The sequence below is a fragment of the Pygocentrus nattereri genome, chromosome 10 (assembly GCF_015220715.1).
Source record: "Pygocentrus nattereri isolate fPygNat1 chromosome 10, fPygNat1.pri, whole genome shotgun sequence".
Classification (NCBI taxonomy): domain Eukaryota; kingdom Metazoa; phylum Chordata; class Actinopteri; order Characiformes; family Serrasalmidae; genus Pygocentrus; species Pygocentrus nattereri.
The window spans coordinates 9861822-9880000 of record NC_051220.1 but is presented as its reverse complement, the minus strand read 5'-3'; the positions used below and the strand labels follow the sequence as shown (position 1 = coordinate 9880000).

Sequence of the window (18179 nt, the reverse complement as noted above, 5' to 3'; positions counted from 1 at the left end):
TCCCCAGGTGAATGAATCTGATGATCGAAGGAGTATTCAGAGTATACAAAGCTTCCGTCCTGTTCTGAGGTCAAAACTTTTGACTGGTTGGTATCAAAAATGGGATAGATAAGATTTAGTGAGTTCATTTTGTTTATGGCTTATTTTAATATTAAATGTAAAATTGAGACATCGTTTTGGGTGGACGTGCACTGGTGGCATTTATTGAATTACACATGATATGATATTTCATGGTATATTTATTCCAATTTTAAGTAAAAACAAAATAAGTAAAATGACTTCTAAGGTGAGTTTGGATATCTGTATATGTATAGTGTACCTGTATTTACTCTTGTGGCCAGAATCGTGCCTTAAAAGCGACTGTGTTCAGGATGTATTGGCAGAAGGAGTGCAACTGTTCCTAGGCTAACTACTCTAGCTGGAGTTATCTAGAAGCAAAATGAATGGAAAGATATTTCGGTTGTCAGCGTGAACCTCAACAAGCTAAGATGTTGAAATGTCACCCACTGAGGAGATAAAACCTTGCGAAGAAGCCCAAGAGTCATCAGCATCCACTGCTGCGCCAGTTAGCTCTAGTTATAGCATTAGCTGGTTAGCTCATCTGAAGGGGCTGCCTCAGTTACTCAGCCTTACACCAACACCAGATCAAACAGTCGGACTGTCCTCAGGCCGACACTGAAAAGGACACATCTAAAAGCTGAGGTCCTCAAACAGGTGCAGTGTCAGTCTTGCTAAAGGCTTACTAATGGCAACGCTGTAAATCACATTTTGCCACGGACCCTCAGTCCAGCCTGCACTGAACCCGCGGTCTTCTAGTTGGCTGGTCTGCTTGACCTGTTGCGCGTCGCATTAGCTGCTAAAGTGCTCCATATTGAAAACAAAGGATTGGCTGCAACTGGACGCTGAAGCTGCTGACTTTGATCCAGCAGTCATGTTTGAAGAAAGCCCCCTGCTGAACAGTGACAGCAGATGAAAGTGCTGCTTTGATCACAGCAGTTCTCTCCTTCACTTTCCCCTCAACTACAGGACAAAGAGGTCATTTGTTTACTGTGATACAATCCACATTCACCACTACTTGCTTGTTTATTTATTTCCATTTTTTCTGTCATTTCTGTGATTAAAATAAGACACTTTTATTACAGTCACTCTTCTGTCGCATTTACTTTGATCTGATGCAGATTTATGATACCGTTCGTTCATTCGTGCACGTTTTATTCATTTATTGCTTGGTTAAAATAAGGCACATTACTACAGTCCCTTTTCACTCACATTGATTTTATTGTGCTTTTTATTAATTTATTTACTTAGTTATTTATTTGTATTATTTAAAAATGCCATCTTTTACACTGTATACATTTCATGATGAATGGACCAATAGAAATGTTCCAAAAGTACTTTGACTAAATTGCTCTTTAACTTTCATTAAAAGTTAAGAAGGATTTTGGAGATGAGGGGTTTTTTAATAGTGACTATTCATTTATTTGTTTGTTTGTTTATGTTTATATTTGTTTATGATCACTTGCCCATCAGAGAAGCTTCCACATCACCTGATGGGCATGATGTCGGATATTTTCTTTGGTTGGTTGTTTTTTATGAGCAATTCTGTAAGTTTAGTTTTTTTTTTTTTTTTTTTTATCTGTTTGGAAAAAGTGCTACATCCATCATCATCATCATCATCATCAGTAGTAGTAGTAGTAGTAGTAGTATGTAAATATATATTGTACATAAAGAAACTGTAGACATTTCTTTTGAAGGCTGTTTCATGTGAAAGGGCTGCTCTTCACAGAGAGGGTTTCAGGGTTTATTCATACTGTCTTTGTTCTCAGCCCTGTTATATGGGAATAAGGAAGGTTTTGAATGACTCTGTTGTTTATCGCCTTCAGCTCTGTCCCCTTTTCCTCTGAGACTTGCTCTCGCTGATGTGTGTGTAGCGTCAGGCTTGGTGTCGGCTCCCGCTGAAACATCGCTCATACCTTGGTGGTTTTTTTTTTTTTGTTTGTTTGTTTTTTTTCCTGGTGCAGTGATAAATAAGCATTATCTCCCGATGTAAGAGGTGGGATGAGGTCGAGCCCAGAGGGAGAAAGAGAAACGATTGCCAGCTGGAATTTTTACAATTCTTTATTCGTAAAAGATTTGCTTCTGTGGCTTTAGTTTGAAGTCGTGGTCATTTTCAAGATCATTTTAAGTGACACTGCAGTAATACACTAACTGTAATACACTACAGGAAGCCTAGGGGGCGATATGGCAATAGTTTTATTTACAAGGTGCTTTATAATAATTATAATATTCATATGCACAGTTGTTCGGACAGCTTACAGTGTAAGGGGCGATATGACTATCTACGCTAGCTAGAAGCCATTGCTAACTGTTGCGTTATTCCCTAGCTTTCATTAGATGCTGGCAGACACTTACAGCATGTCAGCAATTTCTGTAGCATTATAAAAGGAAAGCAAAACTTTTATATGTAGAACTTTTATATGTTTTATATGCTTCCTTTGATGGACTTCTTGCAAGCTATCTTGTGGCTAATGGTAGGCTAGCAGGCTACAGGCTACCATTAGCAGTTTGAGGAAAACCAGCTTCATGTGAGTGGCACACATCAGCTAGCTGTGTTAGCGGCCTGCCACACAGCATCATTCTTTTAGTTTCCTTACAATTATTAAAGCAGTACTTCTCATAACATCCATGGTTCACTGCTCATTCAACAACATGACTCCTGCCTTGTGTCTTAGCATCATGATCGTGTTGTGACATTTTGATTTCCCTTTCCTACAGTTGTTTGTAGGTAAGGTAGAACCATGGGGTCTCTGACATCATGTGCCAGCTAACGTTAGCTGTTCATTCTAAGCTGATGCTGGAGGAGTTACATTATTTCTTTATAGCTTGTAGCATTAGCTTTCTGTGACGCAGAAACAAACAGTTTGGGATAATCGCCGCTATTAGCAGTGGCTTCTAGGAAGCTTAGCTTAACGTGACAAGAACACACTACTGCTCAGGAAAAATCTGCGGCTATCCTACTTCCCTCATAGCAAGAGGATAGTGGGACGTTTTTGCTCAGTGTTTTCCTGGCGGCCCACCAGTGCTTAAGCAGAATATTAGACAAAATTCCACTTATCATCGCTTATTTTTCTCTAACAGTCCAATTATTTTTACTTCTTACCTTTCTTTAGTTATACTTAGTTCAGCAAAACATTTTTTTTCCTCTCAGTTGTTTAATATTTGTCCTGTTCATTTTCTAAAATAAAAGTCCCTGTGCGTGGGGTGTCACATTACCAAGCCAGTGGAGCGATATATGCTTGCTATCTGGATCATTTTAATCTGGGGCTCTCAAAACCTCAATGTAAACAATATTACCGGAAGCAAGAGAGTCCAAGGAGTCCGTTGGTAATTTTACAAGAGAAGAAAAAAACATTCTAAACCTTTAATGGATAAAAATGTATAGGACAGCTGGTAATTTTAAATTGAAGTTTTCAGTTTTTTTGTTCAGAATGAGAAAAATTTGGTCTTAAAGGTACACTATTTGTTGGTGCTTAAACTGTCTGCTTTTGATAAGGTTTGTTGATGAACTAGGCCTTGCTTCAGATTGAGCTGTTGAGTTTTTTTTTTTTTTTTTTTTTTTTTTTTTCGCATCTGTTGCATCCTGACACCTTCTGATAAGGTTCCTGAAGGTTCTTCAGTCATTCATCTGGCATCGGGCTGTTCTTCTCACCTGCTTGCCAGTGTGCATAGATTGCATGGTTCTTCATTCCCTGTTTAACTCGATCAGTGCCCTTCTCAAGATTATAACAAATGACAGCAACAAAATTACAGTCATCCATCTCCGAGCAGGCATCAGGAAAGTGTCTTTCATACGCACCCACTAAAGAACAGAAACAGACACAGGAGAATTGAGAAACTTGGACAGAAACGTTTGAAGGTCTGAGGACTGTGGAAAAGTCTCGCATTACTTTTGCTAGTTTTTCAAAGAAATGGGGCTCATGTGTAAGTCTTGTCCAGTTTGTGTGGTTTGTTGGTGCAACTCTGAGGTTTTTCTGCTGAATTCCTCCCACACATGTAGTTCAGCTCGAGCTTGACAGGAGTCTCCATCACGACACCTGTTGATGTGGGACTCTTTAACCTGGAGCAGATTAACAGGAGGACCTGCAGGTGCACTGTGGGTTTCTGTGACAAACACAGTGGGACGAGCCAGCGCCAAAGGCAGCTGCCGCCACGGTGGAGGAAATTAGCTGTAATTGCAGAGCTCTTCAGCCTCCCGCTTGCTCCGATTCAGTTCATTGTTTTATTGCCATGAAAGCCTGTGGATGTGGCGGGAAAGACTGCTTTATGTTGAGAATGATGACTGACTCGTAGCCTTCAAAAATTGGACCCACCCACTCTAATTATAATTTGCCATTTTTTTGTTCGAAAGAAGAGGCCTGCCCGCCCACCCACTTGTGGGTCCATAGCTGCTGGTGCTGTCACGTAGGTGTATTGTGCTGTCTTCAAACAAAAAAAAACATTGTCATCTCATTCATGTGATCAGAAGCATTTCCACGAGTTTATCGCTTCATTTTACGTTCAGTTTATGTACACTTTGACCAGAGAAAAGACACTACGTTTGATATTACAGATACTTTGAAAGAATTGATGTCAACAAAGAATGATGAACATCATCTGAGAATGCTTTGACAGCCGTAACTTATGTTTTTTGTTTGCAGACTGAAATTATCAAAGGTCCGAATGGTAGTGTGGGAATGACGTTCCGGCATGTTCCAGCCACTGAAGGTGATGTGGTGCATGTAAGCATCGAGACAGTTACCCCCAACTCCCCTGCTGCTCAGGCTGACCTGCAGAAGGGAGATCGCCTAATTGCTATTGGAGGTTGGTGCCAGAGATGTATTAATTCATTCTTAACCGTATTAACTAATTGGCATGTAATAGGTTGTGCTGATTTTTGACACATACTATATGCCCGAAAGTACCCAGACTCCCATTCTAGTGAGTCAATTAAGTTGCACACAACACTGATACTGGTGTTCACACAGTTTGTGTAATCTTACTAGAAAAACATTGATCAATAGAATGGGATGCTTTGGAGCAGCTGCATGTGAAGTCACCATCCCCGGTGCCAAGCTTGGGCTAGAGGGGTATAAAGCCTCCGTCAGTGGGTTGTGGAGTAGTCAAACTGTGTTTGTGTGATGACCCTCCATCCTATTTCTTTGGGATGAGTTGGAGTGATCCAGAATTGATCATCCAGCATCAGTACCTGACCTCACTAACACTCAATCAAATCCTTACAGCAAAGTTGAACATCTAGTGCAAAGCATTCCCAGAAGAGTAGAAGGTGTTACTGCAGAAAAGGGGGCAAACTCACAATTAATTTCCTTGATTTTGGAATAAATGTTGGATTAGCAGATGTCTACTAACTTCTGGGCACATAGTGTATCTCTCAGAATACTATGCACTTTACATAGAGGGAAAAAGATCACTGTGGTTTGAATTACCACTGATGGGTAGCAGTTTTGCTGCAAGCTAAACCAAGTCCATATTATTGTGATACAAATTTACAATGTTTATTTCAGTGCAAGTAGTATGATATATATTTTTTCAAGTGCATTTTTAAGCTGAAATTTAATTTTCCTTTCATTTGTGTAGGAGTCAAAGTAACTTCCTCTGTCCAAGTGCCGAAGCTCTTGAAACAAGCTGGAGATCGAGTGATTGTCTTGTACGAGAGGCCAGTCAGACATCAGGTGCCTGCCATGGGCTTGGGGTCTCTTCAGGAGAGCTTGCCCCCACTAGAGGAGCCTGGATACCCCACTGCTGGGGGTTACGAGGAGGACCCAGCCCACATTACCACCATGGACATAACTGATGGCAAAGACAATGACTCAGAGTTTGAGGAACTGATAGTAGAAGCCAAACCAGCTGGAGCTCCAGTCAATGCAGAGGCTAAAGAGGATTCCCTGCTCTATGTAAACCAAAGCCCTAAAAAAACTGTAGCCAACTTGGCCTCAAAGCCCCTGGGCACCATCTCTCCAATCCTCAACCGTAAACTTAACCTATCTGGCCTTCAATCCCCACTCAAACCCCAACCTAAAGAATCACCAAAGCCCTCACCTCACAAGAGTGTGGAACCATCTGAACCACCCCAGAGACCAACAGTGCCCCCTCCTCCTCCACCTGCTCGTCCCCCTGTTCCTCCTAGGCCCCATATAAAAGTGACATCAGCTTCTTCTGAATCCCAGAATTCATTAGAAGGTGGTGATTCAGCAGTGGAGAAATCCCCAGAAAAAAATCCTCCTTCTGCAGGCAACGGAGACAAATCTGCATCTGAGAAAATGCCTGTAAAAGCTCCTGAGCCAAAGCCTGTAAACAAGCCTCCAGAGTCTTCAGAGGAACCCCTGCCAACCCCTATCACCAGTAAGCAAGATTCGGCCAAAGACAAGATAATTGAAAGCTCATCTGTCACGAAAGACAGTCTGGATGAGCAGGGTCTCTGGGAGTCTTCTGAAATAATGTTCCGCAACAGATATGCTCGCTGGAGCAAGTCCTCTGTAGTGTTTGATGTGGAAAGCAACCATAAATACCTTAATGTAGCACTCTGGTGCAAGGATCCCTTTAAGTTAGGTAGTCTCCTCTGCTTAGGACATGTTAGCTTGCATTTGGAGCATATAGCCCTTGAATGCTTGTCTACATCATCTGCGGAATACCAGAGCACCTTTCGCCTGTGTGCTCCAGAACCCCGGGCCAGTGTCAGCCGTACTGCACTGCGCAGTCTGAGCACGCACAAGGGCTTCAATGAGAAGTTATGCTATGGCGATGTCACCCTCAACTTCATCTACCTGGGTGAGGGTGAAATAGACATGCCTAGTGGACTTAGCGAGCGGGAGGGGAGCATACATGATGAGGAAGTAAAGGAACGGGAAAGAGAAAAGGAGCAGGTGCCCACAGTAACCCGGGATGACCTAGGTTACAACTCCATGCAGGTCAGTGAGGTTCGGCACAACTTCCAAGACACACAATTCCAGAATCCCACCTGGTGCGACTACTGCAAGAAGAAAGTATGGACCAAGGCTGCGTCGCAGTGCATCGTCTGTGCCTATGTCTGCCACAAGAAGTGCCAGGACAAGTGTCTTGCCGAGCATCCTTTCTGTTTGGCGATTGGTGACCGTCGCAGCACAGATCCTGAATCCAAGTCCACTATCAACCGGGCGACCACTGGTCTTACGCGCCACATCATCAACACCAGCTCCCGCTTGCTCAACCTCAGGCAAGTACCCAAAGCCAGACTTGCAGAACAAGTGGCAGAGGTTGGACCTGGAGCTGCAGAACCCTCTCCAAAACACACGCCCAACACCTCAGACAATGAGAGCAGTGACACAGAGACATATGCTGGGGCAAGTCCTTCAAAACAACCACCAGGTGGTGGTGGTGGCACAAAACTGGCACGCAAGGAGGGAGGCTTAGATGATAGTGTTTTTATTGCAGTGAAGGAGATCGGCCGGGACCTGTACCGTGGCCTGCCTACAGACGAGCGTTCACAGAAACTGGAGCTGATGCTGGATAAACTCCAGCAGGAGATCGACCAAGAGCTAGAGCACAACAACTCCTTGATTTCTGAAGAGAGGGAAGCAACTGATGCACGGCGCAAGGCCCTTATCACCTCCGCCCTGGCTAAGTCTGGTGAACGGCTTCAAGCTTTGACTCTGCTAATGATCCACTACCGTGCCGGCATTGAGGACCTGGAGTCCGTTGAGAGCACCTCACCATCTGAGCAGCATGGCTTCCCTAAATCGAAAGCAGGAGGCCTGGAGGAGGACCTGATGGGTGCAGTGTATGACAGTGACATTTGTAGTCCAGTGGATGTGCAGATGCTAGATGAGATTAGTGAGGAGCAGATCTGTGTGGAGGCATTGCCACGTTAAATGACAAAAGGGCAACAGGGGCTTGAGACTCACAGCAAAACATTTAATCACAGAGTTGCTAGAATTGTCTGAAACAGCCAGCACTGGTATTATGTAGAAGTTCCAGAATTCTCAGAATATTTCTCATTTTGGGAATTCTTTCTCCTGGCATTGCTGGTACCAACCTTTCTCCTAATCCAAGCAGTACAAATGTGTCAGTACAAAGTTTCAAAAGTCAAACAAGAACAGGAGCTCGTAACAGTATTAGGATGATAATAGGACCAATCTATATTGCTCTTGTTTTGGACTGTCTTACAGACTAGTAGAAGTAGGTCAGATGATCTTGCCTAGGCTGAAAGGGGCAGTAGCATTTTGCTTGTTAATCACAGCAGGCTTTGCAAAGGGAGAGCCCAGTTGTAGCATCTGTTCTTGGAAAAGCTTGAATTAAAACAGTTCTTGTTTCATTTATTCTTGCTGAAACTAACCACAGATACAATGTTGCTGTCAGTAGAAGTCAGATCACTTCAAGGTTTGTTTTGCTGGAGACATTTGAGACCATCTGTCTACTTTTGTTGTGAGCTTCAAGCCTTTTTGCCTTAGACTTTCTGCTGCCGACCAGTAGGAGTAGGGTTAACTACAAAAACCTAAACCGTAAATCGCGATCCAGAATGTGGAGCCTTTCTTCTTTCCTCAAGTCACATATTTTTATTCACCATCCTCCGCATGTGAGCACTTTTTAATCATTGTAGATTTTGTTCTTTTGACTCATTCTGAATGGTTGAGTCTTAATTTCTGTTGCTTCCTTTTAAAACGTCTCAAATATGTTGAATTGCAAGGGAATAATCATGGGACGAGTAGTCATCAGGTTAAGACACCTTTTTGCGGACCACGGTTTGGTTTGTTCAATATTGCTCAAGTTTAACTGCAATGCCAAACAAATGTGACAAAATGTTTTTGTGTGTGTGTCACCATTGTTTTCATTTTTGTTTTGTTGGAGGGATATTCCTATTATGTAAGTATGTGTGTATTATGGTTATGGTATACCTGCCTCTTCAGTGTCCCCTCATGTTAATTTGAGTCTTCATGAATTTAAACATGATGACAAACTTTCTCGGATACTTGAGATAAAAGTTCCTTGAATCCTTAACTTACTAAATTATGCAATTTGGCATTTGCCATTTCGGTTTATTTGATCAACTGGTTGCTTTTACATGGGTGTTATGTTACATTTTATTTTTTAATGACTTTTCTTTCTGAGGATATTTGTGTTTTATTTTTATTCATTTGTTGAGTGTTAATATGATTTAGCACCCATGTTTTGCTTCTCTTTGCCTTTCAAAGCCAGTTTCATAATATACTAATGAATGTACTTCCCAAACAACTCAACTTAATGCTATCAGTGCAGAGAATCTTTGGAGTTGACAAACTTTGCTCTACAGTTCAATGATGTCATGCGACCCAAGTAGTCAGAACACACTGAATGTCCCTTGGCCCCAAAAGCCTAAAGCTGTAGTGCTGGTAGTTAATTATTAGCTTTCTCCCATAGGTTGAAACTGTATTTAGCAAACCCAGTGTGTCATGCTGTACCTGCTGTAGCGCTGGGCCAAGCAGTGTCCTACTGTAAAAACAGTGCAGTGAGTAAAGGTATGGTATGCTAGAATGGGGGGAAATTTTCATATACAATCCAAATATGCGTGAAATACCAGCTGCATAGTGTCCATGATATGTAACAATATATCAGAAAGGTTCTCAGATTGCAGTTTGACTCTTGGGACACCGGTTGAGGAAGCACACAAGGATAGGAAATGCAGTTTTTTTTTTTGTTTTGTTTTTTTAATTCTGCGTAATTCAATTGCTGAGATATAAAGTATGAGTCATTCAGAGTGGTTTGGTGATATGGTTCATTGTAGAGGCTGTGGTGGTGATAGGAACCAGGAGTTGCTCTGTGTTCAACACAAATGTGGCCATTTTGTTTACCATCCAAGACCACCAGTGAGCCTACACGTCTTCTGAGTCTTCTTCGCTTTTATATGGAAGGATAAAGATGGTAAAATAGTGGCATGCTTTAAAGAAATCTGACAAAGTAGCTTCCTTGGGGTCTATTTTGGCTTACAGTGCCCTCTTCTCAAAACTATCGTAAAACATGGTCTGGTTCCTGTCACCACCACTGTAAACAATTCTAAGTTTCTCTAGAATGGAGCATTCACACCAAAGCACTCTGACCGACTTTATACATCTTATCCCTTAAATTGCGCATACATTTTAGAGCTGGGCCTTCTGTAATACAGAGAGGCCTCTTTACTGCTGTAGGGCCACCCATTTCTGCTTTTGTGCAATATTTTCATAGGGAAATCACAGTCCCGGTGAAGCTAGGAGGGAACATCATGGTCTGTTCTTTATCTCTCTGTCTTTAAGAAATGGTCAGTCCAGACGCTAAGGTGCCCCGTTGTTTAGCCCTGGGCTACGGCATCAGTGGAAGACTCTCTGAAAAGCTTTTTTTGAGTTTTTTCTTGTTCTTGTTTCTCGTAGCTGCTACTGCTGTAACTGTAACCCTGCGCTCCTTAAACACAACAGAGCCTCTCTCTCTTTCTCTCAAGTTCTCTTTCCTGTCGTCTCACATTGATCAACAAAACGTGTCTGCCTCAGCTAGTTTTTGTGGTGAAGCATTTCTGCAAGAGCCGTCGTTCTCATCAGAAGCTGAGTCATGTTTCTTAAGCTGCATTTAGACAGCCGGCTCTAATCAGATTGCTTCTTCTTGCCTGTTCCTTAAACCTGATTTGAGCGGGTGGTCAAGCTTCCGGATGCTTCCGGCTGGAAAAAAAGAAATATGAGGCTAGTATGGGGGGAGGGGGGGGGGGCAGCAGGTTTAATGTGTTTGGACTCTGAGGAACGAGGAGAAACTGATTTTAGCTAACTGTCTAAATGTAGCTTTAGCGCTATTGTAAATAGCCTGAACAAAGATGGTTGCTGCAAACTCAACCCACACAACCCCCCCCCCCCACAGTGCTCAGTATGTTGGTTTATTTTCGTTGTTGTTATTGTTGTTGTCGTCTTTGCTTCATGTAAATATTTCTGTTTGTGTTTTAAACATGGTTAAGGACAGCTGCTGAAGTACTGCACAGCTTTGTAACATGCTGCAGGAACTTTACACACTGACATATCATATTTGCTTATGCACTTGAGATACAAAATAAATTATTAAAATAATTATTAAAATATTTTGCTGCTTGTTTTTTTTGGGGGTTTTTTGTCCCGTTTTGAATCTTCTCCTATTTGATGCAGCAGTTTGACCACTGTATCACAATGTTATTTCTCTTAGCCTCATCAGTTTGACTAAATTCACCATTTGATATTTTCTTCTTTTTGGTTCACCAGTGATTTTTCGCATTACATTACCCATCATGCCTCACACGAGTACATTACAGAGACATAGACTTCTGTAGTCATGTCGTCATTTTGTAGTCAGCGCCTTGTTCTTATGCCCATATTAGGAACTCCGGGCCTAAGCTCCATTTTTCTATGGCCAGGATGAATAGGGTTACAGAAAAACCGTCTCTATCGCCCCCTGTGTTAAATAAAAATGTTCAGAACCCGATACGTTTTGTCCTGTGAACATTCTTCTCTCGAATACCACTGGATCCTCTGAATTACGAGGTGGTTAAAGAGTTGAAATAAGAATATTGCTATGTGTGAGCTAAAGCTACTGCACACTGAATTCACATCATTAGACTGGCAGCCTCCTTAAGCCAGTTTTGCCAGTAAACATTTCCATGTTCAGACTGAGGGCAGATGAAGAGAAGTCAGAACAAAATGACCAGGTTTCCCTGCAGTTCTGTTCTTTATCTGATGCTCACTGAAACATGATAGAGCTTTCCTTTTAGTTTGATTAGAAAAAATCTACAGTTGTACCTGCATTCAGGCTAATACAGTACAGACTCAGCTTAATATCACTGCTCTCCGCTGATAAACTGATTTAGGCTCTCAGGATATCCTGATTATTATTTTAATGCTGGGTAACATTTTTCTGAGGACATTTTCTCAGGATATTCACCAGCTTTTTTTTTTTTTTTTTTTGACATTTCCCATTCTACCTTAAATGGTACAGCAGTCTCTGCTGCGCCATTTAAGGTGGAATGGGAAAATTTTGAACAAGTAGCTGTCTTCAGCTTCATGGAGGGGTTGAAAAGCATTAAATGGGGAGATTTCGCTGTTAATGGTTAACAGCTGAGTAACATTAACTTATACTGTTTCTTATGCTTAACTTTTTGCTGTTTCATCGAACTAATAGGTCAGTATTTTGTCTTGTTTGCTAATGTTTGTGATTGCCACTCACAGCCGCTGCAATATTTAAGGTGTAACGTGAATATTCAAAAAAGAAGCTGTGAAAAAAAAGGCAGCTAAATTCAGCCTCACAGTTTTAACACGAGTCTTTTTAATAAGAGTTTTTGCCTATTAAAATATCCCACCCAGAGGTTTTATTTGCCTTCTGCGCTACAGAAGAACATTTCGAAAAGATAGCACAACTCATCACAGCACCGGCACAACCCGCCTTAGTTTTGTGTAGTTTAGTGACATCAAATTGATGCGCAGTAGCTTTAGCTCTTATTTAGCCATATTAGTATTATAGATCCTTACAACCTCAGAATTTGGAGGATCCAGTGGAATTCGGGGTGAAAAATGTACACAGGACAAAACATATTGTGTTCTGAACATTTTAATTTAACACAGGGTGTGATAGAGGAGATTCTCGAACACCCTATTCATTCTGTCCATAAAGAAATGGGGATCAGGCCTGGAGTTCCTAATATGGGCATAATGAGGACTACTGAATAACGCACGACTACAGTGGTCTATTGGGAATCCCTGCGGTGTTGACCAATCTTGACTACTAGCCTAGCCAATGAGCTATAGGCTAAAAACCCTGCTAAAAAGTTTAGTCCAGCTGGTCTAGCGCTGGTTTAGCTTGTCACCCAGTATGGTCATGCTGGTTAACAAGTACAACAGCATCTAAAACAAAACATTTGCTGGTTTTCTTTTTCTAGAGAAAAACGCCCAAACTAGCACTGGTTTACCTCAGCTATCAAGTAAATTCATAAAGAAAACAGCGATTCTGTCTTCAGCACAAAATGAATGGTAAAGAGTTATACCCTTTTGAAGAGAAGAGCAATGAAGCTAAACTGAGGTAAGATATCTAGCTACATTGCTAACTTTAGCTTTTTGACAACAGCTAATTTTGAGTTACCACCAATTGACCGCTGTAATAAGATAATCTTCCTAGCTTTTTTTTTTTGTTGTCCTTTTGTGTGTCATTTTGTTCCTATTATGACAGCATATTTTGACCAAAACTGGTAGCTCGCAATGAATGAATGGTATTAGCCAGTTAGCATAACAGTGCAGAATGTCTTCTGCACTAAATAGCTACAAGCTTACTTGTATTGCTAGTCATGGTGCTGGTTTTGCTAAAATGTTGTTTAACACCTTTTAAATTAAACTGTAATATGATTGTATTTAACACCAGTTAATAATCCATTCTAATGAATACCATCTGTGACCACTAATTAGCTGCAATTTTTCATGTATTTCAACCAACATTAACTTGAAACTAAGATTGATTCGTTTATCCTATACATGAAACTTTTACCCATTTATTTAACGTTAGCCTGTTCATCAAAAATATTCCGTTTATTTGTAGGCTATTGCGCTACGTTCTGAGCACATGGCAAGATCAGGTGTGCAAATCAATCTAAATTGGCTAAATCCAAAATCTGAGTTTAGTCACTGATGAATGATTTGTGAGTGTTCATCGAAGGTTCAGGAAAGCCCAACACATTACTGATGATGTGAGCAGATGGTTCCCAGCGAAACCGTGGAGCTCTAACTGAGATTGGCACTTTGATCAATAATTGGAAACGCTGGTCTGAAGCCTCAGACCTGTTTATTAAAGGAAAACTCGATGTATTTTAAAATCAATGGAACCGATTAGCGCATGAATGAATCGCATTGTAGATATTGGACATCTTAATGTGTCCAAAGGCCATCTGAGGTAAACAAGCTTAGAATCAATCTGAAATGGCTTTGTTCTTAGCACTGTGCTCTAGATAGGGCAGTGGTCCACAAATATGTGCATGAGGGCATTTGATGTTTGTAGCATATGCTTGTCATGCCTGTGGCATCTGACCTAAACTTGTTTTATTGAGCTTTTATTGCCTTGGCCATGTTGTCAGTCAATTGCAAGTTCAAAACCTTGTAAGTCCGATAGAGCGTAATTGGCCTCGCTCTGTAGCCATCAAGGTTGTTATGTGTGATATAACACTTAGCAGTTAGTGTTCCCCTCCAACAGTGTTGAGTTGTGTTAGCAGCCAGATGTAGCAGTAAGTTAGCCCGCACTCTCCCAGCTTGATAGTATGAAGTGATGCTAGCTAGTGGGTGGAATAGCGCACAACTAAATTGTGGAGAATTTTTTTTTTCTTGATTTACATTTTAAATGAAAGTGAATATTTACTTAATGTCAAATAAAAAGGATGGGCTCAAAAATTGGACTGGATCTGCTATGGCTAGATAACAAGGTGAACACCTCTTTATATAGCTATGGTGTCCTTGAGGGCCTGAAGGCTGAGCTTAGCTTTTGCATTAGCTAAAACAATTGCTAATGTAACATATTAAGTTATAATAGCCTTAACTGATATTTATAGCTGGAGCAAAAAGGCTACTGTGCTACAGACTGATAAAAACAACCCAGTTAGCATTATAATGTTACTTTTACCTCAGCCGTCAAACTTAATCATACGGAAAACCATCATTTTGTCTTTATCCAACACAAAATGTGCGCTGTTTTGTTTTTAAGCTCTCAGCCAGAAAAAAATAGGCCAAACTTGAGGTAATATATCCAGACGGCCAAGTAGTTTTTATTTCGAATAACTTTAGCTTTTAGCTTCTTGTCCTCATCTAATGAGTTATGTGGGTAAAACATTCTCTCTGTTGTAATGATTTTAAGACAGTTACCAGTTTTGCAGCTACGATAAGACACTGGGCTTCCTAGCAATGATGTTAGCTATTTGCTTTCCTTGTGCTAAGGAACCCACCTTCAAGCTACTTCACCTGAAGGGAGTTGTTTAAGTCTTTAAACCCCAAGAGAAGCTCACACTAGAGACTAACTGCAGGTGCTGTAGGAGATAAGCAGGCATGTTTACCACAGATTTTTCTTGTGTTGTTGTGTCCCTTTTAAGGGTAAAATGTGAGTCTGTGCACCATCATAGAAAAAGCACAAAACAGGAGCCAATTTAATACTTTATTCAACATTTATTTATTCATTATTTATTTCTATATATTTTTTGGACATTTGTCCCACCAGCTACTTACATGGACCTCATAGTGTTACAGACAGTTTGAATCCCGACTACAGGACCATCTACAGGATATAAAACGGTCCTCACTGCGTGGATGGTAGAGTTAACATACGCACAAACAGAAGACTCACATGTATGAAGGCACACACCAACATTGGCACATACACACACGCGGTCGAATCCGCGAGACACACCTCAGAGATACAAAACAAAAATAAAGGACACAATAATCCGTATTAGTTTGAACTGCTGGGAAACTGTACGATGACCATTGTAAATGGAGCAAACCTCTACACCTTCAAACAAATGTTGATTTGATGCCACTTTCTAGTGGGTATGAACTGTTCAACAGCTGCACATGTTAAACATGGTTCTTCAAGGGTTCTTTACTAAAAGCAATAGTCCTATTTAGAGCCATTTCATGAAACTCTTTATAGCACCAAAAATGGTTCTGTTATTGTTGCAATGTCAAGCTTGTTATAACCCCAATTCCAATGAAGTTGGGATGGTGTGTAAAACAAATAAAAACAGAATACACTCATTTGCAATGATTGTTCATAAAGTGGTGAACCTCACCCCATCCTTGCTTGTGAGAGACTGAGCCTTTCAGGGATGCTCCCTTTATACCCAATTATGACACTCACCTGCTTCCAATTAACCTGTTCACCTGAGGAATGTTCCAAACAGGTGTTTTTTGAGCATTCCTCAACTTTCCCAGTCTTTTGTTGCCCCTGTCCCAACTTCTCTGGAATGTGTTGCAGACATCAAATTCAAAATGAGTGAATATTTGCAAACAACAATAAAATGTATCCGTTTGAACATTAAATATCTTGTCTTTGTAGTGTATTCAATTGAATATAGGTTGAAGAGGATTTGCAAATCATCGTATTCTGTTTTTATTTGTTTTACACAACGTCCCAACTTCATTGGAATTGGGGTTGTACAATAGCAGAACCCTTTTTTTGTGCCATAAAGAACCATATACAACCATTCCTCATCAACCTGAAGATCTATTTTCCCAAAAATGGTTCTGTTATTGTTACAATCACCATACAAAAAACATCTGAGCATGAAATGGTTCTATAAAGAACTCATAGATGTAATTAGAAGTGTTGCCTTTACTAAAGAACCCTGGAAGAACCATCCTTTTAAGTGTGTAGCCTTGCGTTGTAAAAGCTGTACAATTTTTACAAGGTATCTTGACAAACAGCAGATGAAAGACTGCTATGGTTCACAAATTCCCATGTACTGTAATTTACACTAGCTAGCATATCTGCCATATGCTTGGCTGTATCTGAGCTCCAAATATGCTAGTGTTGCTAATAAATGGTCGAATTTATAGCCTACCGGAGGCATTATAAAGGAAATGGTTCACTCGTTGACAAATGAGTGGGAACACTTGTAACATTCAACATGGCATCTGTTTATGGGGTAAGTCCCGCCCTTCTATACAAGAACCAATTGTCCTGCTGGTGAAGCAACAAACCTCCATCGTTCTGGACATATATGCATGCACAGTAGCCACAATAGCCCAAAAAAACCCCCACATTTTTGTGCATAATAGAGGCCAAACACTACAATCTATGTCAATTTTCTCCGGTTTTAGCAGTGATTCTAAATTATTTTAAAACGTTACTGTGACTGTTTTGGGATTATAGGCCTCTCCAAAAGACAAGAGCATGGTCTTGTATGGAACGCTGGCGAGGTGGCCAGCAAGTGAACTGACTTTCTGTAAGGGCTTTGAGGAGGTGCAGTATACTACTGAGAAAGTGCTAAATTTGATAGCTTTTAACTTCTCAGAGGAAAAGATTGTGTGATGAATGAAGGGCTGCTGAAAGAACTCGTCAAATGTGCTTTTGAGTCTTCAGCATGTGCTTAAGTTCCCAGCACCCTCATAAATGGCACTTACTGATGTTTGACCCTAATGTGTGCCAACTAACCCCTCTATTGACAAGTCCACTATGAGCAGAGAGGAGACTTTCAAGGAAATGTACACTGCTGAGAAGATGCCACTAGAATGAATGTGGATAGCCATATATAGTGTGGACAGGGAGGTGATTAATCTTGATCAATACTCAAACTGTGAGGTTTTTTATATGGACAGGAGGCCCTCAGGAAAACACCAAGGATCAGCTGAATATCAATAGACTCTTGCCTACATGATCACCATCTAGAGCTACTGTTACAAACTCGTGATCATGCATGTTGTTGGCATGACCTGTACCTTACCTGAGTACCCGTACTGAATTTGTGGCCTGCACACTTTTGGTTTTGTGTACCGGTATGTGGGTTTATGTACTTTCTGGTAGGTGTCTGAGTACTGGACTAAGTATATATCTCAAAGTTCAGTGCATTAGTGATGTTCAAGCATGCTGTTTTAGAAATACCAGGAAAGAACAGTAACATTATGAGAATGTGTGAAAATCTCTGTCTGTTTAAATGCAGCCTAATAATCTGTTAATTATCCAACTAATAGCTCAATTGGTTTTGAGCAAAACAAAAAAGTTTACACCTCAATCAGAATAGACCTCAATCGGAATTTGGAATACAATGTTTTTCTGCGTCGGACATCATTTTAAGGTAGTTAAAAACACAAGCACTGGTCACTGCTGCTCAGCTCCCTCTGACTGCACTCACGTGATGCTCGTTGTCATGGTAACGTCTACACTTATTGATACTCTACACATGCGCATCATTTTAGATCTGATTGCTTGTAGTGAGCATGTAAACAGAGATTTTCCATCAGATTGTAGAGTAGAAAGAGTAATAAACACCTCAGTCTTCATCTATAATCAGAATATATTCAATTGAATTGGCAAAAATCTATCATTTGGTGGGTGGTGTTTCACAGTAATGTAATCAGAAGACATTTTGGAGACAGGCAGTTATTACATTTTGTTTGAAGGGGAGCCAAGCACGCCTAGCCATAAGAAATGCCTTGAAATCACAT

The 18179-nt window shown here is 40.8% G+C and overlaps 1 protein-coding gene across 1 annotated transcript in view; it reads left to right on the top strand.

Moving 5' to 3' along the window:
- The window catches only part of pdzd8 (PDZ domain containing 8), an 87168-nt gene extending 76069 nt beyond the window's left edge, over nt 1–11099 (top strand). The window contains exons 4-5 of the mRNA XM_017686633.2: nt 4698–4860; nt 5635–11099. Of these exons, the coding sequence (XP_017542122.1) occupies nt 4698–4860; nt 5635–7904 (2433 nt within the window). The 3' untranslated portion in view covers nt 7905–11099. The remainder of the gene's footprint in view (nt 1–4697; nt 4861–5634) is intronic.
- The last annotated feature ends 7080 nt before the right edge of the window (nt 11100–18179 follow it).